At 51.6% G+C, this 24,971-nt stretch overlaps 9 protein-coding genes across 9 annotated transcripts; 5 read left to right on the forward strand and 4 right to left on the reverse strand.

Annotated features, from left to right (window-relative positions):
• Positions 1-1,477: 1,477 nt before the first annotated feature.
• PSY2 (SMEK family protein) lies at positions 1,478-4,751 on the forward strand (the record flags this gene model as incomplete). Its single annotated transcript, XM_041690638.1, has 9 exons — positions 1,478-1,591; positions 1,731-1,827; positions 1,915-1,996; positions 2,066-2,115; positions 2,193-2,519; positions 2,570-3,370; positions 3,430-3,597; positions 3,661-4,094; positions 4,152-4,751. 9 exons carry the CDS (start codon positions 1,478-1,480, stop codon positions 4,749-4,751), a joined length of 2,673 nt encoding a protein of 890 aa, XP_041544203.1.
• Positions 4,752-5,725: 974 nt separating this feature from the next.
• Positions 5,726-7,111, forward strand: AKAW2_50783S (bifunctional triacylglycerol lipase/ester hydrolase; the record flags this gene model as incomplete). Its single annotated transcript, XM_041690639.1, has 4 exons — positions 5,726-6,310; positions 6,405-6,589; positions 6,668-6,963; positions 7,050-7,111. 4 exons carry the CDS (start codon positions 5,726-5,728, stop codon positions 7,109-7,111), a joined length of 1,128 nt encoding a protein of 375 aa, XP_041544204.1.
• Positions 7,112-7,281: 170 nt separating this feature from the next.
• Positions 7,282-8,304, reverse strand: AKAW2_50784A (Dcp1 family protein; the record flags this gene model as incomplete). Its single annotated transcript, XM_041690640.1, has 1 exon — positions 7,282-8,304. One exon carries the CDS (start codon positions 8,302-8,304, stop codon positions 7,282-7,284), a length of 1,023 nt encoding a protein of 340 aa, XP_041544205.1.
• A 706-nt stretch (positions 8,305-9,010) lies between these two features.
• Positions 9,011-12,193, forward strand: AKAW2_50785S (phosphatase family protein; the record flags this gene model as incomplete). The annotated part of the gene is made up of 1 exon (XM_041690641.1): positions 9,011-12,193. One exon carries the CDS (start codon positions 9,011-9,013, stop codon positions 12,191-12,193), a length of 3,183 nt encoding a protein of 1,060 aa, XP_041544206.1.
• A 675-nt stretch (positions 12,194-12,868) lies between these two features.
• On the reverse strand, positions 12,869-14,383 carry AKAW2_50786A (uncharacterized protein; the record flags this gene model as incomplete). The annotated part of the gene is made up of 2 exons (XM_041690642.1): positions 12,869-13,913; positions 13,971-14,383. The coding sequence occupies 2 exons, from the start codon at positions 14,381-14,383 to the stop codon at positions 12,869-12,871; spliced, it is 1,458 nt and encodes a 485-aa protein (XP_041544207.1).
• Positions 14,384-14,716: 333 nt separating this feature from the next.
• On the reverse strand, positions 14,717-15,088 carry AKAW2_50787A (uncharacterized protein; the record flags this gene model as incomplete). Its single annotated transcript, XM_041690643.1, has 1 exon — positions 14,717-15,088. The coding sequence occupies one exon, from the start codon at positions 15,086-15,088 to the stop codon at positions 14,717-14,719; it is 372 nt and encodes a 123-aa protein (XP_041544208.1).
• A 931-nt stretch (positions 15,089-16,019) lies between these two features.
• Positions 16,020-17,513, forward strand: STE3 (pheromone receptor; the record flags this gene model as incomplete). Its single annotated transcript, XM_041690644.1, has 3 exons — positions 16,020-16,581; positions 16,642-17,125; positions 17,186-17,513. 3 exons carry the CDS (start codon positions 16,020-16,022, stop codon positions 17,511-17,513), a joined length of 1,374 nt encoding a protein of 457 aa, XP_041544209.1.
• Positions 17,514-18,451: 938 nt separating this feature from the next.
• On the reverse strand, positions 18,452-19,154 carry AKAW2_50789A (single-stranded DNA-binding protein; the record flags this gene model as incomplete). The annotated part of the gene is made up of 3 exons (XM_041690646.1): positions 18,452-18,534; positions 18,632-18,720; positions 18,865-19,154. The coding sequence occupies 3 exons, from the start codon at positions 19,152-19,154 to the stop codon at positions 18,452-18,454; spliced, it is 462 nt and encodes a 153-aa protein (XP_041544210.1).
• A 2,246-nt stretch (positions 19,155-21,400) lies between these two features.
• AKAW2_50790S (uncharacterized protein) lies at positions 21,401-24,956 on the forward strand (the record flags this gene model as incomplete). Its single annotated transcript, XM_041690647.1, has 5 exons — positions 21,401-21,677; positions 21,739-21,868; positions 21,922-21,970; positions 22,026-22,413; positions 22,471-24,956. 5 exons carry the CDS (start codon positions 21,401-21,403, stop codon positions 24,954-24,956), a joined length of 3,330 nt encoding a protein of 1,109 aa, XP_041544211.1.
• Positions 24,957-24,971: the final 15 nt, after the last annotated feature.

Genomic DNA, 24,971 nt, shown 5'->3' on the forward strand with positions numbered 1-24,971 from the left:
GCCGGGGGAGGTATGACAACGATGGCTACTGAGGATCACTTGAGAGTTAAGACCTCCTCGGTGTATAGGCTGATTTGTATCTACACTGTGTACAGTAATTGTTCTATGATTTAATTTATTATTATTATTACAAGTCTTTGTAGGGTACAAAATTGTCAGACAGAGTGGACCTGACATTTAACAACCCCTGAAACATTCTGAGATTTGTTAAGCTTTCTGGAATCCAACCAACTTTACCTGACATATAGAAAGGCTATTTAAAATCCTCTAGTAATATCTAGTAGTATAGTAGTATAGTAGTAGAATACTCCCCAGATATGTATACGGCGGGAGCACGTCATTTGTAACCAGTTGACCCCCCTGGTTGACGCTGGTTCCCTTCGGTCGCTTCCCTGCAGATCCCCGTCTCGCGCGTCTTCGGCTCGTCTCCTTTCTTCAGGACATCTTTATCTACTATAAAGTATAAGTTAGTAGTAGTGGCTGTGACTAACTATCATGAAGACTTTTGAATAACCTAGCATTATCGCATTGCTTTGCCGAGTCATATCAGCTCCAGACGCCTAGCTCTCGAGCTTGTTCCCAAGAGTATCGTTCCAAGCAAGTCCGATTCCTCCGAAAGCGCTGCTGGCTGGTGTCCCCGGCGTCCAAAGCAAGCAACCAAATCCTCTCTCCCAGTGGCTTCCTAATCTCCGGTCGCGTGTGCTGGGTGAGTATTGTAGCGCGTCGGCACCAAACGCAAAGAACGGATAAGAGACAGCAAAAGTGCCAAAAAAGATAGAATAGAGACAGCAGCGCCAACCACAGCCGAGGCCGTCAGGTGGTCCCGACCCCAAAGTTCAGGATCATCATCCATCATCGCATCCGCAAAAGCAGCGCCAGAGCAGAGCAGAAGCAGAGCAAAAGCAGCCAAAAAGCACAACCTTCATCAGTCCATCCATCCATTGTGCTTTCCCTCGCACACCCCAACATCACCCGAAATTATTATCATTATTATTATTTTTACCCTTACCCCATCCATTCTCAGTTCAGTTCCCCCATTCTTTTCCATCCTTTCCAACCTCTTTCCCCCCCTCCTAAGTAGGGCCTCTTCGTCATCTTTGACTTAGCTTCTTCGCAAGTCTTTTACATCATTCTTCCCCTTCCCTCCGACCAAACTTCCGAACTTTCAAACTTCCAAACAACAACCCGCCCCCCCTCTACCTCCACCCTTCCCTTCATTCTTCTTCTTCTTCCCTTCTTCTATTCCTTTTTTTAATTTTAACCCTTTGCCTTTGTTCCCCACTTTCCTTCCCTTTCCGCCCCCGAAAACCAAACCAACCTAACCTTTTCCCCCCCTCCCTCCTCCCTCGTCCAATCTGGACCCAAGCCGCGGTCCGTCTTATCATTCCGCCTTCTCGGGGCTCTCCTCGCGCCGGTGCACACTCGTTCCTGAGTTGTCCCGGAGTGACGAGACGCCACCTCGCCATTCTGCCGGACCATGGCGTTGGAGGTGCAACCACCCAGCGATCGCAAGCGGGTGAAAGTTTACGAACTCAAAGATAATGACTGGTTTGATCGCGGGACGGGTTTTTGTACAGGGCAGATCCTCGATGTGAGTACCGGTCGCCGCCCATGTGTCTGGCCGCAGCGCGATCTCCGTCGCCGCTCCTCGGGCGCAAACATTGCGGCTCTCAGGCGCGCGTGCCTCATTTCAGCTGGCTGGTTGCTAACACTCCCGTCTCTGTTTCCAGGATGAACCGCGGATATTCGTCGAGTCGGAGGATGAGCCTAATCGTGTGCTTCTGGAGACCAAAATCTCCAAGGATGACGGCTATCAGAAACAACAAGGTCCGCTGCCCCTTACGCCTTTTGCTGCATCGCACGCAGCGAGCGAGATCGCAGAATGCGAGCTGACATTTCCGCGACGTGATCTAGAAACGTTAATAGTATGGACCGAGCCAAATGGGACGGACATGGCGCTGAGTTTCCAGGAAGCGGAAGGGTGCGCCGTGATCTGGTAAGGCTTGCACATGCCATCCAGGAGCTTTGCGGCAATGAATTCAATCCGTCGCTGACGGCGATATAGGAATTTTGTGACTAGCGTACAGCAGCATCTATTGAACTTGGCACCAGGAGGTTCGTCTTTGCCTATTGCTCGCTTACATCGCTTTTCCCGTTGTCATTGCTGACCAATTTCACGTCTGGTGCTCCAGAAGATGCTCTGTCAGACGAGATAGAAAGCTACCAGTCGATCATGCTGCCTCCACCCGAACTCGGGAACCTGCCCGAGATTGATCATGTTATGAGGGCTGCTAGCATTACCCAGGCCGGACGTGATGCGCTATCGAAATTCGTCATCCGAGAAGAGTACATCCCTAAGCTTATCCCGTTGGTCACGATGGCCGAGGATCTCGAAAGTCTCTCCGATCTACATCGCCTGTGCAATATCATGAAGTCGCTCATCCTGCTCAACGACAACACCATCATCGAGACAGTAGTTACAGATCCTATCATCCTTGGCGTGGTGGGAGCATTGGAATGTGCGTATACTGGTATCCTCCGGACTGACCGTGTTGCTGACGGATTTCAGACGACCCCGAGTTTCCACACCACAAAGCGAACCACCGGCAATACCTCGCAGACAAGTCGCGCTACAAGGAAGTTGTCCCTATCAAGGATGCCTTAATTCGCCGCAAAATCAGCTACACTTGGCGCTTGCAGTATCTCAAGGATGTGGTCTTGGCTCGCATTCTCGATGACCCGACTTTCTCCGTTCTCAATTCCTTGATCTTCTTCAATCAGGTCGAGATCGTCAACCACATCCAGGCAAATGGACCCTTTTTGAAGGAATTATTTTCAGTCTTCGACCCAAGAAGCGCGGACACCAAACGCAAGGAGGACGCAGTCCAGTTTCTCCACCAATGCGCTGTCATCGCAAAGAATTTGCAGGCGCCGGCGCGTGCCAATCTCTTTGCGAACTTCATCAACCATGGCCTGTTTGCCGTCATTGCTTTCGCCATCAAACACCCCAAACCGGCTCTGCGTACGACTGGAATCGATATCCTAGTGGCACTCCTGGACCACGACCCCGTGATGATGCGTGGGTATATGCTGAAAGCCGTCAACGAGAAGAAGACTCCCCTGACCGACACGTTGATTGACTTGCTGCATACCGAGTCCGACCTGGGGGTCAAGAACCAACTCGCAGATGCCGTCAAAGTTCTACTGGATCCCCAAATTCCTTTGCAAGATACCATGGGCCGGGCGGGGCCTGAGAATTACAACAAACCGCGTCCGAATATCCTCTCTGATGCCTTTGTTCAGAACCATTTCGATGAATCCGCGAGGCGGCTATTCTGGCCGCTGAAACGACTCGAACATAATGACCACCGTATGTTTCTCTTGCAGAAAATTCATCCAGGGGTCTGACGTTGACTATAACCTTTTTAGTTCGAAACTTAAGCTTCCAGGATGTGGCGCTGTATTCCCATCTCGTTGATATCTTAACGTTTTTTGTCCGCCAACACCTATACCGGAGTCGGAATGTCATTCAAAACGAATCCCTTGCCCCTCGAATCGCTCAATTACTCACGGTACCCCACAAGCACCTCAAGCTGAGTAAGTTGTCCCTGTAACCAGATCATCAGCATGGGAAATGTTCTAATAGTGCCGTGTTCTCAGCTGCGTTGAGATTTTTCCGTGCTTTGACTAGTCTTCAAGACACTTTCTACCAGGCTCTGATGACCCATAACAACATCTTTGGGCTCATCCTCGACATTGTTTATGAGACTATGCCCCGTGATAACCTTCTAAACTCGGCTTGTCTCGAACTATTCGAAGCGATCCGATGCGAGAACATGAAACCGTTTGTTCTCCACGTAGTGGAGAAGTATGGCGAAAAAATTAGAAACATCACCTACGTGGACACATTCCAGAGCTTGATTCTACGCTACGAGCAAATGCAGGGCTACGGTGCTGAGCCGGAGTCGTCCCTCATGTCGCATGAGGAGGCGATGCCTTCCCGAAGGATGCAAGCCGGCGGCCAGCGTTGGCAAGGTGTCGGGGAGATGGATGCTGCCGAGGAGGAGTATTTCAACACCTCTGATGATGAAGAGGTAAGGCGCTTGGTCCGGCATGGTCCCCTTTCGGAATCAGCTAACCATGGATATCAGTGGCAGCAGGAGAGTAGGCAGACCGCATCAGATGCTGCCCGAATGCAGAATGGCGCCGCGTCGCCCATCGTCAAACCGCTCGTCGATTACCCGGATGATGACGATGAGGACGATGCGATGGACACAAAACCAGAACCCAGCGATGGACAAGCGCCACAGAGCCAGGAACAACCGCAGCAAGATGGCCCGGAACACGATGCTGCTGCCGGCTCACCCGCAGACTCACCGTTCACTCCGGTATCGACGCCTCAAACGCCACCCGAACGGTTGTCGGAAAAGCGTCGGCGCGAGGAGGAAGACGATGATGAGCTGATGAAGCTCACAGCTGGGCCTAAACGAAGAAGTTCAACCAGCGCCGGCCCCGGCACTGCCGGAATGGTGCGGAGGAAGCGAAGTGTGTCGATTGGCTCGCTCTCCGCCAACGACAAGGGGGCAGCGCTGGGGACCCTCAACAGCAGTGCACCACCGAAGAGAATCGCGATCAACCTTAGCTCGGCCACGATCAAGGCGTCTGACCCAGGCTCGACCGATTCTGGAGCTGACCATGCGAGCAACGAGAAAGAAAATCGAGATGACAACCACAGCGGTGATGGTGACTAATTGGAACCCACCACGTCTTTGTTTGATGCCTTGATGGCTCTTGTGACGAGCAAACCGTCTTTTCCATTTGCTGCAAGCATCGTTCGCGTTTCGTCAGAGTAACAGGATCTTTCCTTGCTTGTTTTTACGACAGCCTCCTAGATACCAGATGAAGTGATGTGTTTTTCTTTTCCCCTACCCTTGTGAGCCGGACGTATTTTAATGTACGATCGATCTCATTGTGCTGTTCCTTCTGCATCCTTGCTGTTTTCATCTTTCCTTTTAGATATCATGTATTACGGACTCAGCTCTGCGGCGAGATCTTTTCTGTTCCGATTATACCTTTGCCCATTCATCTGATGGGCACGATGTACATCTACTCGCATTCTCTGCCACCTCTTTTCTTTTTATTGTACTGCTCGCTTGTCCCGGAGTTTCCGGTGCTGTTGCGGTTCTTCTCACGCATATGATGGGGCGCTTTCAGCCGTACATTCAAGGGCCACCAGGGTTCTCGTTTTACATGGACACTGTTATTTAGTGCGTGATAGTGATCAGTTGAGCTAGGCATTCGGGATGATTGATGATCGTGGAATGGCGCGAGCACACCGTTGTCTCCATCGTTTCGCCACATTTGTGGTTCAAGGAGCCCTGGATAGGAGCATAGTCTAGCTGGAGGACACTGAAATGCATTCTCGAGGAAGACCGACTTGCACATACTATGTTGCCTCAGTCTAATCTGACCCGATCTCTTCGATGCAAACAACCGACCTGCCCACTGTAGTTAGCTGAGCACTTGTAGGGTAGCGATACTGTCCGTGCGTCTGGATAGAACGAATGATCGGCATGCGGGTCCCGAATCCACCGGGTGTTTTAACCCGGGAAACTCTCTTTCCTTCCACCCTGGATCGGCCAACTCAATATCTACTTACAACTATTCTCCCCTAATCGCAAGTAACTACAGAGTAGGCTACACCCCCGCATTGTGCAGACAGGCCATGGCCCCTTCAATGCAACCCCATGTCACCCCCGACAGCTTCTTCCACACAACCTCGCCGCCACGACCAACACTACCTACCAATCCACCCCCAGCCCCAATTCTAGTCTATTTTATATCCGGAAACCCAGGTCTCATCTCCTACTACTACCCCTTCTTCACCTTCCTATCCGACAAACTCCAATCTCTCAGCAGCAGCAGCAGCAAACAGAAGAAAGACCACCATCAATTCTACATCCACGGCCACAGCCTAGCAGGCTTCGAAGTCCAGCCTCAGTCTCCCCTTCCCACGCATTACCACAATGTGGAAGACCAGATCCAGTTCATCCAGCACAAGCTCGACTCCTTCGTGCAAGCCACTACTACTACGCAATCATCTAGTACCGTTAGGCGGCCCCGCGTCATTATCATGGGCCATTCCGTGGGCACCTACATCGCCATGGAAGTGATCCGGCGCCATCGCGAACGCCAAACATCTGCCCACGCCAATACCACTTCTACTACTGACTTCGACATCATCTGCGGCGTGATGCTCTTCCCGACTGTCATGGATATTGCCAGTTCGCCCTCGGGGAAAAAGTTGACTGTACGTCTTCCAACTAACCCCCCGGAGACACAAACACTCTGAGTACTCTCCTCTCCTGAACAAATCAATACTTACCAACATGAATATATGATAGACTCTATTATCACTCATCCCCCACCTGGCACTAATCGTCTCCATTTTCGCCCGCTTCCTCACCACCCTCCTCCCCGACTTCGCTCTCCGTGCCCTAATCAAGCTATTCATGGCCGATCCGCCATCCCAGGCTGTCGATACTACCTGCGCTTTCTTGAAGAGTAAGAGAGGCGTGAGGCAGGCTTTGTAAGTTCCCATTCCCCATTATAAAAAAAAAAGCCAATGATCAAAAGATCGCATATATTAACGTTTTGAATTGGAAAGACACATGGCCGCTGATGAGATGCGCACCATCACGACGGATAAATGGAGTGATGATGTCTGGGGGATAGCGTCCTCCTCCGGAGAAAATACAAACGACAAGGTGCATAATGATGATAACGGCTCAACTTCTCGGATGTTCTTCTACTTTGGACGGAATGATCACTGGGTTGCGGAGAAGACGAGGGAGGAGATTATCCAGGCTAAGGCTAAGAGTAGTAGTATGGTGGGAGGGAAGGGAGGGACGGGTCCGACTATGGTGGTTTGTGAGGATGGGTTGCCGCATGCGTTTTGTTTACGTGAGTACTATATACTATTTACCTATCGGTTCATCTTCTGCTGTTGGGGTTCGGGGTTGCTAATCTGGGTGAATGCGTGTGTATAGGTCATAGTGAAGTTACGGCGGGGAAGGTTGCGGGGATGGTTATGGATATTGTTGATGGGTGAGGTAGAGTTCCAAGGTCTATGTGATGGGGAAATGGTTGTAGATATTTAGAGGGTTTGTTGGATATGTATATTGTTATCATACTGTCAACTAAGCGAAGGATGAATTATGGGTATCTAACGTGTCTAACATCTGGAAGGCGAAACAAAAGACAACGGCAAGTAGCGTCGCGCTATTGACCCCCCTGATACGCTAGTCCAGCCCTCCGGAACAAATCCCCAAGAACATCCTGCTGCGGAGGATTCGGATTTGCGCCTACGCCAGGCATCGCCGCAGCCGGCGGGTGCTGCTGCTGCTGCTGCTGCTGCCACTCGTTCGGCGCAAACTGATGTGCACGGACACTCCACTCATCGTCCTGCGTCCGTTGTTGTCCAAAGAGATCCTTGAGCGAGATCTGCCGACCCATCGGTACACTTGACTGCACCTCTTCCAGCGGAGGCGCGGTCGCCGACGCCACAGCAGCAGCGACATGCAAACCGTTCTGCTGCGCGGCTTCAAATCGCTCGTGCGCGAGCTTCATACTCTGTCCGGCGTGGGTTGCGCATTCGCGAATCATTTGGGCGTTGATGGTGCGCGTCTCGGCGGTTGAGTTAGGCGGAGGCTCCGAGTAGATCCAGAGACCGTAGATGCGGACATTGGTGCCGTCGTTAACACCTGGCTTGGTAGATCCGTTGGCGCCATTGGTACCATTGCTGTTGTTGGCTCCTACTCCTTCCACCTCTGGGCTGTAGTCCGATTTCAGGATGATGTAGTCTTCGGTGATTTCGACATTCTCGCCGTCAGTGAGGAGGAGATCGAAGTTATTCAGACCTCGTCGGTTGAGCACAAAGACACTGTACCGCTCCTCGCCTAGGGGGCCTTGGGTGAGTTGGCAGACGAATAGGGAGCCTTCAATGCCGTTCTTTTCCCATTGTCGGGAGCTGGGGCTGAAGATGTAGACGACGGCGTATTGGGCGAGAGAGAGAATGTTGGTGATGGAGGGGTTATGGCGGCGCAGGACGGAGAGGTTGAGCTCCTCGTTGGAGCGGAGCGGAGGAGGCATAGACGGTTCTTGGGAATCTTGAAGTTGCTGGGTATCAGAGAGGTAGTTGTGAAAGTCGGAGTCGTAGTCGGAGGGTTGGGCAATGCCTTGGCTGGGATGACGACGGTGGTTGTGATTGTTGTTGTTTGGACGGCGGGGCTTGCGGCCTGTCATTATGCAGGATGTCTAAACTCTGGGAGAGGAAAAGAGGAGAGAATAGGGGAGAAATAGGAGTGAAACTGAGGGAGATGGAGAGAAGACGGGGAAGAGGGGAAGCTGGAGCGATAGCAAGCTGGAGGAAGAGGGAGAGAGGGAAGATGCAGGATAACGTCGAAGCAACAGCTGGTGCTCTGTTCGGGAAGCGGTCGGGACCCCCGCGCGGTCTGGACTCGCCGTGCCAAACGACTGGAACTGTCCTCATCATCACCTCCATCACCACTTCCTCTGCTACGATTCCCTCTCCTTATCATTCCAATTGACCGGTCGGCTCCTCTTGTACATGTCCGCGGCGGATCTGCGATCGGTTGCCCTGCGCTTAGCCTCATCAATCCCGGCGTCATAGTATCCTCCGTCGGGACCCTTGCGTGCATCATCCACCTCCCTCCGTTACATCCGATCGGCTTCTGGGATAGCAGGACCTCTACTACCTACAGTACCTCCAACTCGTCCATTACAATAGTCCCAGCAAGGCAGATAATCAACTGCGCGAAAGAAACGCTCTCCTACCCTCTGCACCGTGTGACTGCCCCTCCAGGTGAATTCTTAGCCGCCGGTCCTCCTACCCCCATAAGTCTATACGCACTTAGGGATATATTTATATAACGTCGAGATAACTTTTCTGGATCTTCTCGGCGTGCTACAGTCAGCGACTTCCCCCAATATGGCTTCGGGCTCAGCGCAGCCCGCATCGCAGCCTTCGTCCTCGAGCGATTCCTCCAGTAGCAACGACCCCTCTCCCGATCCGTCGGTCGATCCCTCTTCGCTCCCGCAGGCTGTAAAGGCAAGGAAGGCTGAATATACCCATCAACAGACGATTCGTGTGAAAGTCGGCACCTGGAATGTCGCTGCCATTCCGGGCACCGAGAATGACATTGGGAAATGGTTCATACAGCGGGAAGGCGTATGCGAGCAAATATCCGGGCTTCGGGTCTCTGACTCGCAAGAGCAAGCTAGTGTGAGGAATAATGAGCCTGGAAATGGTGGAAGCCTAGCCGAGTTTGCGCCGGACAAGATCGGCCTTTACGTTCTGGGGTTACAGGAGATCGTGGATGTCTCGTCGCCTGCGGAGGCCTTGAGACCCTTTGTTGACCCAGCGCCGTCGAACCGGTGGAAAACAGCGGTCCAGAAAGCACTGCCAGAAGGCTATAAGCTTATTGCAGAGACTCAGCTGGTGGGCTTGCTTCAATTGGTATATGCAGCACCTTTCCTCGCCGATCAAGTGTCGTTCGTTAGCTGCACCAGTGTGGGCACGGGCCTGTTGGGATATATGGGCAACAAAGGTGCTGTTACAACTCGATTAATGTTGGGCGAAACGACATGCGTGGTTTTCGTGAACTGTCACTTGGCGGCTGGATCCGACAAGAATAGTTTGGAACGACGGAATTGGGATGCCTCACAAATTGTCGGTCGGACGAAGTTTGAGCCCATCGACCCAAATGTAGCGCTTCGAGAAGAACCCGTCGAGAGTATAGGGAAGGAGGACTTTGCATTTTGGTTTGGAGATCTCAACTATCGCCTGGAGGATATCCCAGGTGGTGACGTGCGACAAGTCCTAGCCCGGCATACAGCAAATGACTACGATGATAGACATCAATCCCAGACTGGACCCAAGGACAGCACTACGTCGCTGGAGGCCACGGATGAAGCGCAGAAGCAGGACACAGACAGCCCCCTCCCAGCTGTTTCCGACGAGGATGTGGATCCTCACACCGACCCAGCGTCTCTGCAAACCACCATATCGTCACTACTGCCCCATGACCAGCTTCGAATGCAGCAGGATAAGCGAAAAGCTTTCCATGATGGTTGGCGGGAGGGCCCAATCACTTTCCTACCCACGTATAAGTATGACGTGGGAAGTGTTGCTAGGTTTGACACAAGCGAGAAAAACCGAGGTCCCAGTTGGTGTGACCGAATACTGTATCGGACTCGCCAGGACAGAATGCGATACGAAAGACTGGCCAAAGAAGCTGCCGAGGCCAGAAAACGCGACGAAGAAATGAAAGCCCGGGGCTTGGATAAGGCAGCGGCGGACGATAGCGTGTTGTTTGATTATGACCCCGATGTCGACGGAGCGGACAGTGTGGAGGAATACGATCCAGATAAGGATTCCAACGGTGACGCCTCATTAGATCTGGACGACGATGCGGATAACTCGCTGCAGCTTGAGTACTATGTATCGCATCAAGGAATTCTCTCCTCTGATCATAAGCCCTTAGCCGCAGCATTCACGTTGACATACGATTCGGTGGATCCGCAATTGAAAGCTAAGGTACATCAGGAGGTGGTCCGGGAGCTGGATAAGGTGGAAAACGAGTCTCGGCCTGGACTCACTGTTGTGGTGGACCACCACGGCAGTCAACCTACAAGTGAAGACCCCAATGCCGTGAACTTTGGTGACGTCCCTTTCGATGTGCCTGTCACCCGTACACTGACGGTCGCAAACACCAGCGGCGTGCCAGCAACTTTCACCCTAGAAAAGCCGGAGCAAGATGTCTCCAACCACACGCCATCCTGGCTGGACTACCGTATCGACCAACCACAACACTCCGACTCGGAGTCCGGCTCAAACCAGAAACCGCCGTCTCACGAGTGTACCCTGCATCCCGGGGAGATTGCCAACATTGAGCTCACAGCATGCGTTCGAGATATCAAACTGACTCGTTTACTGAACAGCGGGAAACTGAGTCTAGAGGAAATCCTCGTCCTTCGGGTTGCGCAGGGCCGAGATCACTTCATCTCCGCTCACGGCAAATGGCTGCCCACCTGTTTTGGCCGCTCACTACAGGAGCTAACCGTCATGCCTGAATCAGGTGCACGCAGCCTGGTCCCAGCCAAGGCACCCCAAGACCAGAAAGACACCCCGGGCGTGCCTTTGTCGGCTCCTCGGGAACTGTTTCGTTTGACGGAGGCCATATCCGAGATATCAGAACGTGCCATTGCCGAGTGGAGCATGACCAGGAGTGAGGCGGAAGAAGATACACCACCATGGATGCGAGAGACCTCTGGGTTCGGATGGCCCTTTCAGCCCGAGTCCTGGACTCTCCGCGATCAAGACGAACGATCCCATCTATTATCCCGTGCTCGCGAAGCACTCGACACCAACAAGGATTTCAACTCCGTTTTTGCCCCAGAGGTAACTTCACTCCAACGTCTCGAAATCCTCAGCGAAACACTTCTCGCATTCCTCGGATCCCTGAAGGACGGTATTGTCACTGCCGCCGTCTGGCAAGACCTCGACCAACAACTCCTCACTCGCGAGAAAACCAAACAACCCCCCTTATCCTGGGAAGACTCGCAGGCCTGGGTCCTCGAAAGCCTCGCCTTCTCCCCAGTTCACAGCGTCTCCTTCACCTTCGTCACGTTCATGTTAGCCCGCATTGCCAACGAAGTCGCCCCTGCCTCCTCCATCCCCAACAACACCAACACCAACAACAACAACAACCGCGGCCCCACGCCCAACCTTCTAATCTCATCATCTGGAAACGAACCCCAACCAAACACAACCACCCAGAAGAACCCACCAGAAGATGCACCCCAGCCCGGTCCTGCCCCCGCCGCCTTCATCCGCCGTAAAACACGGACCTTCACCTCATCCATCTCAAGCATCGCAACCGAACAACCCTCACTCAATTCTACTCCCAGTCCAATGGCCATCCGTCGTCAAGCCGTGGAAACCGCTCTTGCATCCATATTCTCATCCGTTCTCATATCTTCGGACGTTACTGTGCCCGCAAAGGAGAAAGATCGGCGTGCGCTAGAGGAAAGGAAACGGGGGATCGTTGAGCCGTTTCTGAAGACTATTGGGGTGGATAATAAGGGGCCTTCCGGGGGTGGTGTTTCCTAAGAAAGGAGAGGAGAAGATAGGAGAGAGAAAAGATGATAGGGTTATAGTGGATGGTAGTTGTTTTTGTGTGTTACTACTCGTTATTATATATATATGTAGGTGTGTATGTATATGTATAGAATTTTCCGCTTCGTACATCGGACTTCTGCTTCTGCACGGGTTTAATTTGTTTGTTTATACTTACTAGTTAGTAACGGTGGTAGTTGTGTTGAAATGGTATACTCTACTACTGCCACTTTGGCAGGTGGTAGTAGTTTGCGTTAGAGCTACGGAGATACTACTAGCTGTCGGAAGGACTGGCCACGGGCATTTACTAGTATGGTTAAAGGGTGTAATAGAACAATTGGCACCATCTGACGTGAGATAAGTCACTAGCTGATGTCATCAGTACGCATTATATAGTATCGGGTTGAGATGCGGTCGAAGATTTGGAGACAATCGACTCCAAAACAGCGCATAGTAATTTGCCATTGACTGTCTACAAGCCATCTCGGTCTACTTTTACAACTCCAATCCAACCAACAGTTCTCATCTTTGAATAGACGTAGTTAAGACTGATAGTTCCAAAGAGGGCAAGTCCAAGGAAACAAAAGAAGCGAAAAGGGACCCATAATCCGTCTTCTATAATCTAGGTATATAGTTATGATCGGCCAGGTGCAACGCCGGTTGCAAGAATTATTGAATTTCTTTGATCTGACCAAGGGCCCGGGCATCTGTTGGCTCCTCTTCCGAGGTTGGCCGTGCTGTCTTCTTCGCCAGTCGTGGTTTGCCGCGTGGTGCTTTCTCCTTTGTGGGGTGAGATGTTAAAGAAGATTTTGAGAACAGCATGCCTCTAAAATAACGCAAGCAGCTTCTCGACATGTGCAATGGGAGAGTGACAATGGACATGAAGGCCTGCACAGGCAGTGAAAAGGCAGCGTAAATGCCATTGACTATCATAAGAAAAGCACCCTGTGGCCGTTCAATACTTGCTCGATGGGCTGTTGCCGCTAAGGAGAAGGCGTCGTGCATCTGGGTTTCCAGGGCTTGGAGACGAGAATCCGTTTGGTAGGCAGAAACGGCGGTCCGTTTTTCATACCTTCGTACGGCCCGATTCAGCGCATCAATGTCTGCTTGGAAGGTCTTCCGCACTTCTGCAGCCGTTTGCGTGATTGCTGATTGAATCGTTTCCAGATCTTGCGTATGTGGCTGCGCCTGATCCACGGTACTGGCTGACAGACGTGCTGCAGCAGTCTCCGCTACGTGGGCTTCGAGCTCCTCAAGGCGCTTCGCAATATCATGCACATCTATTCTGTCTGATTCGTCTTCCGACGATAATGTGACGACTCGCTGGAGATGGAGCGTTCGCGCCTGCACCATTCTTAGAAGATGGGAGACAGGCCGGATCTCCGACGCCAGCAGGAATATCGTCAGGTTGTAGTTGGACACTAGCCCTTCCGAAGGGCGCGACAACTTGGATCTGATGGCGTGTAGAATCCAGGTCCCAATTACTGGGAATACGAAGCAAGACACAAGAGCTATGATTTCGTGGATCTGTAGCTCCCTGCTGGCTGCTGCCGCCGCAGTACTGTCACGGAGCTTCTGGTCATCACTCTCAGTTGCATCTCCTTGGTGTGCCTGCGAGGATGGATGGCCGTCTGCTTCTGATCGAAATGGCGAATCCGTGGCGTCAAAGAACCTATCTGCATGGCGGATAGCTTGTGCGGAGCGATACCAGTCCCTAGATAGAAATTGGCTTAGCATGTGACGTATGGGGATAGGGAGCGCGTGCCCTTACCACGGCAATCGAACGGACCAATTTAAGAAGACCGCGGCGAGAATTAGGAGGGTGACGTCGGTGACCACGGCACTTCCGTTCTGGAAAAAGATTCCGGCAACCGCAGGCAATAAAGCGAGGCCCAAGGGTGCTGAATGCCAGTGTGATTCTTCATTTGTCAGATTCACGTCATTTCTCTTGGCCGCACGTGGGAAAAGTATGTCGTCCGTGGATGACCGAATTGAGTTCCGCGCCTCAGATACTGTGTCGGACAAGGTGGAATTGCGACGTTGATTTCGCAGGTTGGCGGTACCCTCTGCAAAGGTTGCAGATCGGCCTGCACCGCGGTGACGGAGCGTCATGGACTCACGGGGATGGACGCGGGGGCTGCGGTCCTCGGAGGGAGACAGGGATGGATGAGCAAGCTCTGGCATGACACAACAAGCGCCTGACGTGATCCAGCTCTCTCACGAGTCGCTCATACTCATGAAGAATCTGGACAGTAGATGGCGAAGAGAAGAGAGGGTACGCGAAAGTTGAAGAATGAGGGAAGAGAGAGGGGGTGGGAGAATGGGAGTAAGTGAGGTGAGAGAGAGAACCACGGGAGATTTACCCTGTGCGATGCGCAGATCTCCCTTGCTCAGCTCCTACTCAGCTCCCACTTAGTAGTACTACGATCACAGCGACGCAAGCCGGGTCCGCGGGGGCGATCCGCAGCCGGAACCCCAATGACGATCCCTCGGGCGCTATGTTTCCCTGCTAATTGGTCAGGCCGTGCGGAGGAAGTAACCGAAGCCGTGAGGAGTGACGACAAGGGACCCACGCCTGGCAATGTGGTCGCTGGTTGCCGTTCCAAGGCTGCTTGCTGCAGGTGCCTGTTTGCTGCCTGCCCCTTTGCAACGAACTCCCCCCGTACAGAGAGCACGTGGATCGATTTGACTCTTATAGGATGATCGGACACTAGGCCGGCAAACTAAATATTTATGCACAGGCCCTGGGAGGCTAGCTGAGGGTGATGTCGGTCCCTTTCCTCCAGCCTTCATGCCAATGGAGTCGTTCACGCTGGTAACACCCGTTCGCAATTCCAATTCTTGGCAGATGCTTTCTGGAGCCGATGAGAGCCTAGTCTCTATGCTCATACGAATCTTGTGTGATCACTCTCCTAGCCGTAATGATTGAGGTGTCAGACATAGCGCTTCTCGTGATGAGCCTTGAAGGCGCTCAGAAGCACCTACTTTCTTTTATTTCGTCCAGCAAGGGCCATATTAAACGAGAGAAGGAGAAGAGCAGATAGTGGCGCTACCACTAGTGCTGGTTTCTGCAAATGAGTCCCCGTGTTGGTCAGACAGGAGGGATGTGTGTGTTGTATGTGTGTGAAACTAGAGGCAGCGCAGGAAGGAAGTGGGCAGGATGGCGCTGAGTCCTTTGATACCCAAAAGGGGAATGGCCGAAGACAGTTCCTGTTCACTGCACCTCCACCAACCCTCATTGCATCGCACCACTCTTAATCTCCACCCCAATTCAGAGAGCTGTGTTCTGGTCTTTTGGGGCCAAGCCATAGGGGAAATTGTCACTTCGAGATCCCTTGACTGGACAACTCCCCTGGTTGTGTGCTGCTGGAACCCGTCGCAGTGTTTCCCCAAGATGGCCACAACATATCACAGCACCCCTCGGTCTTTTTCGAAATTTGCTTCTTCTGTGTCGCTTCAACTCTTACGAGAGGTGTCTCAATTATGCCCCACCAGCATGTTAAGCTTGCTTCGCATTAACTCTGTCTATTCAGGGTTTGGAACCTCAATAAGAAGATCGCTGTTGCTCATGTGTCTGTCACTCGCTGTCGAGCTTGGGCTCGACCACCCGGTATTTCAGGATGGCATTTCTCCTCTTGGTAGGATGACATATTGGGTCATATCTACCAGTTGTTGTTATTCAATCATCTCTCTCATCTTGAGATTCGGCCATCGCAACGAGAGAGGTATCCAGCAGCAAGGTGCATGATTCGGATTCCAGCAGTTATCAGGCTCATATGCTCTGTTGATACGGACGCCCTTTCGATAACGAAGACTCAGAATGGCATCTTCAGTGGCACCGGGTTCTTCGCAGGCGATACTCCTTCCGGTTACTGCATTTGTCTCCGTCCTTCTCAGTATCATTCCTCTAGTCCTGCACTGCAAAAACCGAAATGTTGCAGCGAGCAGCTTGATCTTATGGTATATCCTACTCAACATCTTCAATATCATCAACGCTCTGATATGGCCGACGGATGACATTGATTCGTGGTGGGACGGCAGGGGACTCTGCGATATTGAGGTTAAAGTCATGATTGCCAGCTATGTTGCTATCCCCGGGACCTTGGTTTGCATTTTTCGCACCCTGGCACAGGTTTTGGACACGAGTCGCGCAAACCTCGTTCCAACCCAGTCGCAACGTTGGTGGAATCACGCAGTGGTCCTTTCGTTCTGTGCAATCGCCCCGGTGGTTGCGATGCTTACGCACTACGTCTATCAGTCAAACAGGTACATTCTGTATGCTATTGCTGGTTGCCTCAATAACTATGACCGGAGCTGGGTGACTCTCGTGCTCGCCTGGATCTGGCCACTTATCATCTGCTTGATTGCTGGTTACTATTGCGGTTCGTCCACTGACGTCTGATGTCTCCCTTGCTTTGTAATGAATACTAACATTTGACTAGTCATCGTGCTACATCGTCTGACCAAGTACCGAAACCAATTTGGGGACATCCTCCAGTCCGCCAATAGTAACCTGACCAAGTCGCGGTTCATGCGGCTGTTCCTGATCGCCTTTATTATGTTGTGGGCTATTATCCCAGTTCAAACATATGTTGTCGCATCGAATATTATCGTCACTCAGCCATGGCATTCATACTCGTGGAGTGTCGCTCACCCGCCTGACTGGAACGAGGTGATCAAGGTTCCTGTGGAGGGCCATGTCTTCTACGACCGTTGGATCCCGGTGGCTTCGGGATATATGTTCTTTATCTTCTTCGGTAGTGGGAGGGATGCATTCGTGATGTACCGTGCGATCTTGGTTTTTCTAGGATTTGGCAACTGCTTTACATCTCTTCAGTCATCCTCAGCAAACGGTTCCTCTGCGTCAGGATCCCTGGGCAGCCGGGCAAAGCTTCTGTTCAATAGAAGATGGACAACCACTGCAAGGTAAGGGAGCCTGTACTCTTACGGATGCGCTACTCGTGTCTAACTCTGAAGCTACTCTAGGGCATACTCTAACAATTCTGCGGACGCAAGCCGATCTCCTCATGACTATTATGATATCGAAAAGGATGCAGTGTCACCAGGCAAGCAATCAAAATGGAGGTCGCGATACGGACTGCTTTGGTTTTTGCGAGGTCGGCCTTCCGCCTCCAGTCGGGAAACAGCGATTCCTCTGCGCCATATGGCCGAGCAAACAACCACAATTCGTACCAATGCCTGGGCTGGAGTGAGTCAGAGTCGTGGAAGCAGTGATCATGGAGCCGCGCCACTTTCGGAGGATCAAATCCGGGTCAAGCAGGTAATCAGACAGGAGAGCGAGCTGCATTTGTAACAAGATCTACCGCTGGGGTGGAGATTGTTTTCAAGCACTGGAAGGTCGCGCGGGATGGGGGGCTACAGGGTTTTATTTACGACTGATCCCCTTGGTACTCCATAACCTCTACTGTATGCTCTCTTATACCGTGCCTTGGAGGACTGTTATTCAAACCCAAGATAATTATCCAGGAATTTCCCTACTTCACGTCAGCTACCGGAACTACTTAGGCTGATTACAATCATCCAGAGCGTAGCCGAAGATCAATCAATGTATTGTAAATGGTACTACCAGACAGCTCAACGTGCCAGACGCGTAAAACGTGTACTAAGTTTCCGAATACTTGCCTTTGCCTTCTGATATCATCTATATTTATCAACAACGGCGGATTACGCGACACAGCCATTGCCTGGGCGGATCGTACGCGTCAACTACTACATGCAGCGGTGCAGCAGATAGAAAGCCGTAGTACGTAGATAAGTAAGTAGTACGGAGTAGCAGCAGCAGCAGCAGCAGCAGCACCTAGTATGGAGCGAGACCAGTCAGATTACACACAACTATTTATAGCAACACGAGCCCCAAGCAGAGCAGACAGACAGACATACCCGCAAAAGTCATGCCGAGAAAAGATAGAGAGCATATCATATGAGGAAAGATAAAAAAAAAAAGAGGATATTTTACACGAGAAGACTGCTAGACATGATACATATGGCCAAGGAAACTTTGGAAGAACCCAAATGAGAAGAGTTTCTGATGGCAGGCTGGCTGGCCCATGGTGCCCGATTTTCACCGACAATTGAGAGAGAGAAGTCTGCATCGAACACCTGAGACCAGCAAAGGAATAGATAGGGTGATGTCTGACTTCAAGACAGCTGCATCATCCTGCCGCCCGCCCGGTATTATAGAGAATTGCCAACCAACTCTTACAGTATTATCCGATCATACTTTGTTTCCTTTTACTCCTCCTGCTGCTGCTGGTGCTGCTGCTCCTCAGAGAAAGCTTCGGGGTTGTACGGACGCTTGAGAACCTCGAGGGCGCCTGCGGATTAAATTAGGACATATTAGTATTTCCGCATTACAGCATGAAGAGTATGTCGTTTGTTTCATCGTAATTAGGTTAAGGGAGGATGACGTACGCTGCGTGATGTTCAGGGCTGTCTGCTTCTTGCCCTCTGCGTTCTCCCACTGGCGCATGGTTGCGTCTCCCTCGACAAACACGAGAGTTCTGTGATGGAAATGGAGAAAGTTAGCGCAATGGACATTGAGGATGGGACTTGAAACGGCGCATCCGGAGGATATCAATGGAACAGCAGACACGGATATCTGTGGTTCAAAGGCGTGACTGGAGTTGACGAGCAAGAGAACTTACCCCGTCTGCAGGTTGGTGATGAAATCGCGCTGGTTTCCCTCACTGAAGGCCGACACCTTGAAGAAGCTCGGCGGGCGCTTATCCCTCGAGTTCTGGTTAGAGGCCACGGTGTATCTGATAACTTCCTGGCCAGAAGCGGTGGCCTGCACCTCGGGTTGGCCAGCCAGACGACCCGTGATCATGATACGAGCAATGGAACGCGACGAGGAAGAGCTGAAGGAACGCGTGGACAGGGCGGCGCCGGAGGAGGCGCGGAGGGTAGGGCGCAGCGCAGAGGCAATGGCCGACATGTTGGAATAGTGGGAGAAGGTTTAGGTTCTAGAAAAGAAAATAAAATTAAGGGCAGTAGATGCACAGTGAGAGGAATGCTATAGCGAGGGTATGGCCTGTTTCCGAGTGGAGTTGAGAGTAGCTCTCTCTTCCGCGGCGTCACCGATATGTCACGTGAAACTATACCCGCTATACCCCATTGGGCCTCCACCTTCCCATGTCTCTCTACCAAGTAAACTTATCTATCTTACACAAGATCCTTGATTGTAGGTCGGCTGTGCTTTACCCCTTCCTCTCCCTTGATCAATGGACTCCTCATATCTACGCACATTGCGTATTCAGAAACACCAGTCTCCAGGCTGCTATCTGTTCAATCTTGCTTTGGCGGGCATGAAAAAATAACTTTAGGTGATGCTTTGTGTGTTGCAGGTGCATGCATTTATCAATCATAAACTTTGAACCCTGGGAACATTAAGCGAGTCAACCGCTCAGTTACGAGGCAGTTGGCTTCAATGCAGCTGTAGCCTGTGAGATGTCATATTGTGAACCCATTGGGGAAGCAGCAAGGCACAGATGCGAGGTTTGGCCGTCAACAGTGCATGCCTTTTAAGACTTCCACTTGCCCTTGAAACTCTGCTCACCGCACCTATCGTGCATTCTTTATTGGCATGTGCTGGCAGACATTGGACAGGATTCAACTAACCTCCAAAGCTTCCGTCGGATGGTTCGACCACAAACGGCGCATTGCTCGACACCGCTCGACCTCGACGGAAGCCCTTGTTCACACATACTTTGCTTCCCGGCCGCTAAGTTTTAATGCACCTTATTTTAGCCATGGGCCGAGAATCTACTCGCATATATCTACCGTATACTTCCTAGGATCAAGGATTCCGTGTGGTCCGGACTACTTTGTCAATAGTCACGGAGAACCCCTGGGAAATCAGGCCATGTCGGATATTAGGCTAGCAGCACGGTCCATTGAGAGCACGGCGTGGTCTTTGTCAGAAACCCCAATGAGCATTGTCCTCCGAGCCGGGGGCACGATAGGCTGAAAACTCCGCGATTGAAATTAGATGTGTCTTGACCTGCAGCCGATCACACGAACAGCCTAACTATGGGCGGCTAGTAGTGCTAGTTCTGATCGCCAAATCGCGACGATCGGTCGTCGCGTCCCTGGATCGTTGCAAACCAAGTTACTCCGTAGCCTGCGCTCTATTGAAAATCTTAATCCGGACCATAGCCCGCGACAAGGCAGGGCTAGAGCCAATCTTCTCTTACGCTCAATATGTCATCGCCCTTCCGTGGCCAAGTAGGCCAACGCGTTCAGCCGTCCTATTGAAGCCCGGCCATCGCACGCTTGCATTCGCTCTTATGCTCTTCCTTCCAGGCTCCCGAGACTTGCCGACATCTGATAAAATTCTGGCCTGGGACATACAACTGACCCTATTCCCACTGATCTCAAAGGGGGGCTCACAGTTAAGTAGGTGGATGTGTTTGCGATTGGGGAGACAAAGATTCTTGTCCAGTTCGCTGCTCTTTATAGAGGATGATGGATAATGTCTAATCACGATGCATGGAGTACCCCATGCTTATTCGACAACTCCAAAGTCAATGAATTGCAGGGGCGGATCCTTGCCAAATAATTCCATTTAACAAGCACAACCATGCGAAGGATATTGCTTTTTTGGGCGACAGGGAGTGGATCAGCCCGCATCTTTCGTGCAGGTAGTCTACTGCTACCATCGTTATTCTCCTCGAATTGCCGATGAAGCAGACCGTGGCTATCGGACTGGAATGGTTAGGTTTCAAGACTAAAAAAGAAGGAAAGGAAAAAGAAAAGCGGTCATTTTTAGATCACCTCCAACGTGAAGCCTGGGGACTTTTTATTTCTTTTGCTCCCCTACTTTGCTTTCTTTTTCGTAGTCTCCTTTGCCCTCCATTTCCCTCTCATTTCTCTCTCCCTAATGGCTACATATAGGTGGTAGAGATGAAATCATTGTATTGTTGAGCAATCCGCCTGAATCACGCCACGCTTCCCCCAATCCCTTTGCCTATCTCGAGACTTGATCGTGCGAAAATAGGCCTACTCTTACAAGTGTCTGCGGCTTGCATGGGAATTATGTGCAAAAGTGGCCGTTGAGAACACCACAGGCAGCATTCTGAATCCCACTGCCATTGTACAGAGGCGCAGACATCGTTTAGTCAGGAACCAGCCTATCGGCAACACTGATTATCTTGTGCGATTCGTCATCGATCTAAATTCGCCATGCGATTCTTGCTTGTGTTTGCTCTGCTCGCCTGCCTTGCGCATGGCTTGTTTGTTGCCGCGCAAACTTCAGTTCCCGAACCCCATGAGCTTAACAGCCTTGAAGAAAGAGAGGCCACTCCGAGCACGACAGCTGCTAGTGAAACCTTCAGTGACACAGCATCACCAAGCGTGACAGAATCAGCGATAACACACAGCAATTCCACAGCGTCGTCAAATGCAACCCTCCCAGCATCCACAACTATAACGTCCTTGAACACGTCTCAGGCATCGCAAGGCAAGGGAACCTGAATTACAATGCCCCATTTATTCCTCTTCGATACTGACCTGACCCAAAGATGGCAAGAACTCGACCAGCCCTGATGCCCTTCCTATCCAGCCAACAGTTACACCTGCTCTGGGAATCGGCGGTTTCATTCTCATCGTCACAGGCGCCATTCTCGCAGTAATCGGCATTCGAAATCTAAGGTTAGTTATTTGTCCTTCATAGGCTTCGATCTTGTGGCTTACAAGTGATGTAGGGTACAAGTCTTCCTATCGACGGCTTTTCTGACTAGCCTTGGAGTGACGGTAGGCTTTCCCCCAAATCTTGATAAGCCAGCTGTCTAATCACCTTCTCCTGTAGGTTCTTATTGTCTATGTGATGAGCCCTCCTGTCCGAGTTGCCGTCCAAGGGGCATATCTCGTTGCCGTATTTTTCACTGGCATTACATTCGGCGCGCTTGCAATCGTTTTCAAGGAGTTGACCGAAGGCCTTGGATGCCTACTTGGGGGATTTTGTAGCAGCATGTGGTTGCTTTCTTTGAAACAGGGGGGTCTTCTCACCACTACCGATTCCAAAAGTGGGTTCATCGGCGCAATCTCAGTTGCTTTCTATGCCTTGTCATTCAGTCATCATACACGTCCTTACGGACTGATCGTGTCAACGGGTATTTCCGGGGGCACCGCTGTTGCACTTGGAATCGATTGTTTTAGTCGGGCAGGGTTAAAAGAGTTTTGGCTCTACATATGGGGTAAGTCAGCCTGATCTCGGTCACAAATAAGGGCGAAGCAACTGACACCAATTCTAGGTCTGAACGACAATATCTTCCCATTGAATACGAATACGTACCCAATCACCCGTAATATCCGTGTGGAGCTTGCTGCTACAGTTATCATTGCTATCTTGGGCGTGGTCTCACAACTGAGGCTATGGAAAGTGGTTCGTGAACGTCGACGGAAGGAGAAAGAGAAGCGCGATGAAGAGCAGAAGAAGAAGGAAGAAGCCGAGGCCGAACTCGGACGAAAGCTGGAAGAGGAGAATATGCAAGAGCGGAAGGAGTGGGAAGCGAGATATGGTGGTGCTGAGCCAGCCGCGGGCGTTTCGGAACTTGGAGATGAGACCAAATGTCAGGCAGACGAGATGGATGCTATGGAGAAGGGAGACATTTACGAAATGAAGAGCATAGCTGAGACATCCGAAGGCTCCTACCGCTGTTCCGATTGCAGGGAGAGAGAGGCAAACAGCGATGCTGGGTCAGATGTGACGGGAGCGACTGAAGGTGACTTCGACCACGCCCCGACTGGAACGGCCAAAGAAATATCAGATAACCTGAAGGAGGAAAGTGGCCCACTGCCGATCAAGGTCTTTGACGGTGCAGATGCAGCCAAGATAAAGGACGATAAAAGTTCGGATATGACGGCTGTCATTGGTTCAGATACTGCAACGATCCGCTCAAAGCGACTATCCGGGCCATCGTGCATGCCACGGACGTCTCGAAACGACGAATTGCCCATGTCTCAGTCTCAAGAGGCCCTGGTGTCCGTTGATGATGGCACCTCATCCGTGCACGGCACCGTAGACGAGGGCGGCAACCTGGACTCAGATTGCCCTACTGTTCACGATGATAGTCCTGGACTTACGGAGAAAGTTCCCGAGTCGGATGAGAAGCCTCACGTCGATGTGAATGAGCAGCCGCAGGCCAAACCTAACCACCAGTCCCATGGCAGAGAGTCACCAATTGATAGAGATGGTGGTGAAAGAAGCACTCAGAAAGGAAGCGAAGAATCGCCCACTCCAGCCATCGAAGAGGGACCTGGGAAAGACGAGACCAAAGGGGCCCTCAATGCAGGATCACATACCGCAGCTTCGGAGACCTCATTGACAATGGTCAACCGGCAGAGTAATGGAAGTTCCGGACGTGCCTCAGACATCGTCCAAGGAGAAGAAAAGCTTGAAAGACCTTCATCAACCCGCGCTGACTGCCAAGGCGAATCAGCTGTTGAGGAAGGAAGACAACCGAGAAATTCCACCAAAGACACAGAGACTGCAGCAGCTGTCATGAAAGATCACGAATGCGTTAAACCCCACTCCGACGGCCCCGAAAAGACCGACATCAACGATAGCGAAAATAAGAAATCTCATGCAGAAGATCCATCGCTGCCGTCCCCTCAGAGCTGTAACGGAACCAAGAGGGCAGCTATTCATGACAAACGCAAGTCTCCAGAGCCACAACCTAGAATCGAGCCGGAGCCGATCAAGCTTGAACCTCCCAAGTTGAACGAAGAGACGGTGAAGGAACTGCCAAAGCGGACGTCTAAAGTGGTACAATCATATCGAACGAATGAGTGGGCAAAGCATCTGGCCGACGCCGAAGCTCCTGAGTTGGAACCCATCAAGCCGATCGAAGAAGAACAACCAGAGTACTCCCCTGACGCAGAGGAGGCCGCAGCACCCGTCAACGTTGAAGAACTACTGCAAACGCCGTTCAACGCACAGCCTCCTCCAGCAGTAGAGCCCCGTGTCCATGACACACCAAGCAGACGGGAGAGTCGACGGGTCTCCAACAGCTCTCATAAAGACCAGAACAAAAAGAAGTCACCCAATTCTCCCCCACCAACCGCACAGCCGCGCTTTAGCAACGGATATCAAACGAACACACTGCTCGGAAGCCCTGGGCTCACAGAACCACCTCCGGACGAAACAGAGGCTGCTAAACCGCAGTGGAGAGGTCCCGCGCCCCTGATAGCAGTACGAGAGGACATGATGCGAAACAGGCTATCATCATTCTCACTAACTATGGATCCATACTCACGAACCAGTCCCGGACAATTCCCCGTTGAAACCCTGCAGCGATCGGCTTCATACCGAATCCACGACGGGGCAGATGACATGCCGCTATCTCAACGTCGCGCAATGTTATCTCAGCAGCAGCAACAGCAAACAGTCATAACCCCACTTCCAGTGCACACACCCTACTCAACTCCCCCGCGAAATCATACAAACGGACCTTCCCCGACAAACACACCAGCCGCGATGGCCGCATGGCGGGAATCCGTTCAGGAGGATCTGAGAGATAGGCGTAACCCTCTCGGCAAACAAGGCATCCCTACAGGACCTCAGGACCGAAACAGCCCGCCGGCTTATACTCAATCGCAACAGCGGACTCCATCTTCCAATCATAATATTGGGAATGCAATTGCCGAGGGTATGCAACGAGGCGATATGAGCGAGTTGCATCGCGAAGCCATGCGACGAATGCAAGCCAAGGCAAATAAAACTGTGAAAGGGGCGTGAATGATAAACCACACT

Source organism: Aspergillus luchuensis, chromosome 5, assembly GCF_016861625.1.
Source record: "Aspergillus luchuensis IFO 4308 DNA, chromosome 5, nearly complete sequence".
NCBI classification, from domain to species: domain Eukaryota; kingdom Fungi; phylum Ascomycota; class Eurotiomycetes; order Eurotiales; family Aspergillaceae; genus Aspergillus; species Aspergillus luchuensis.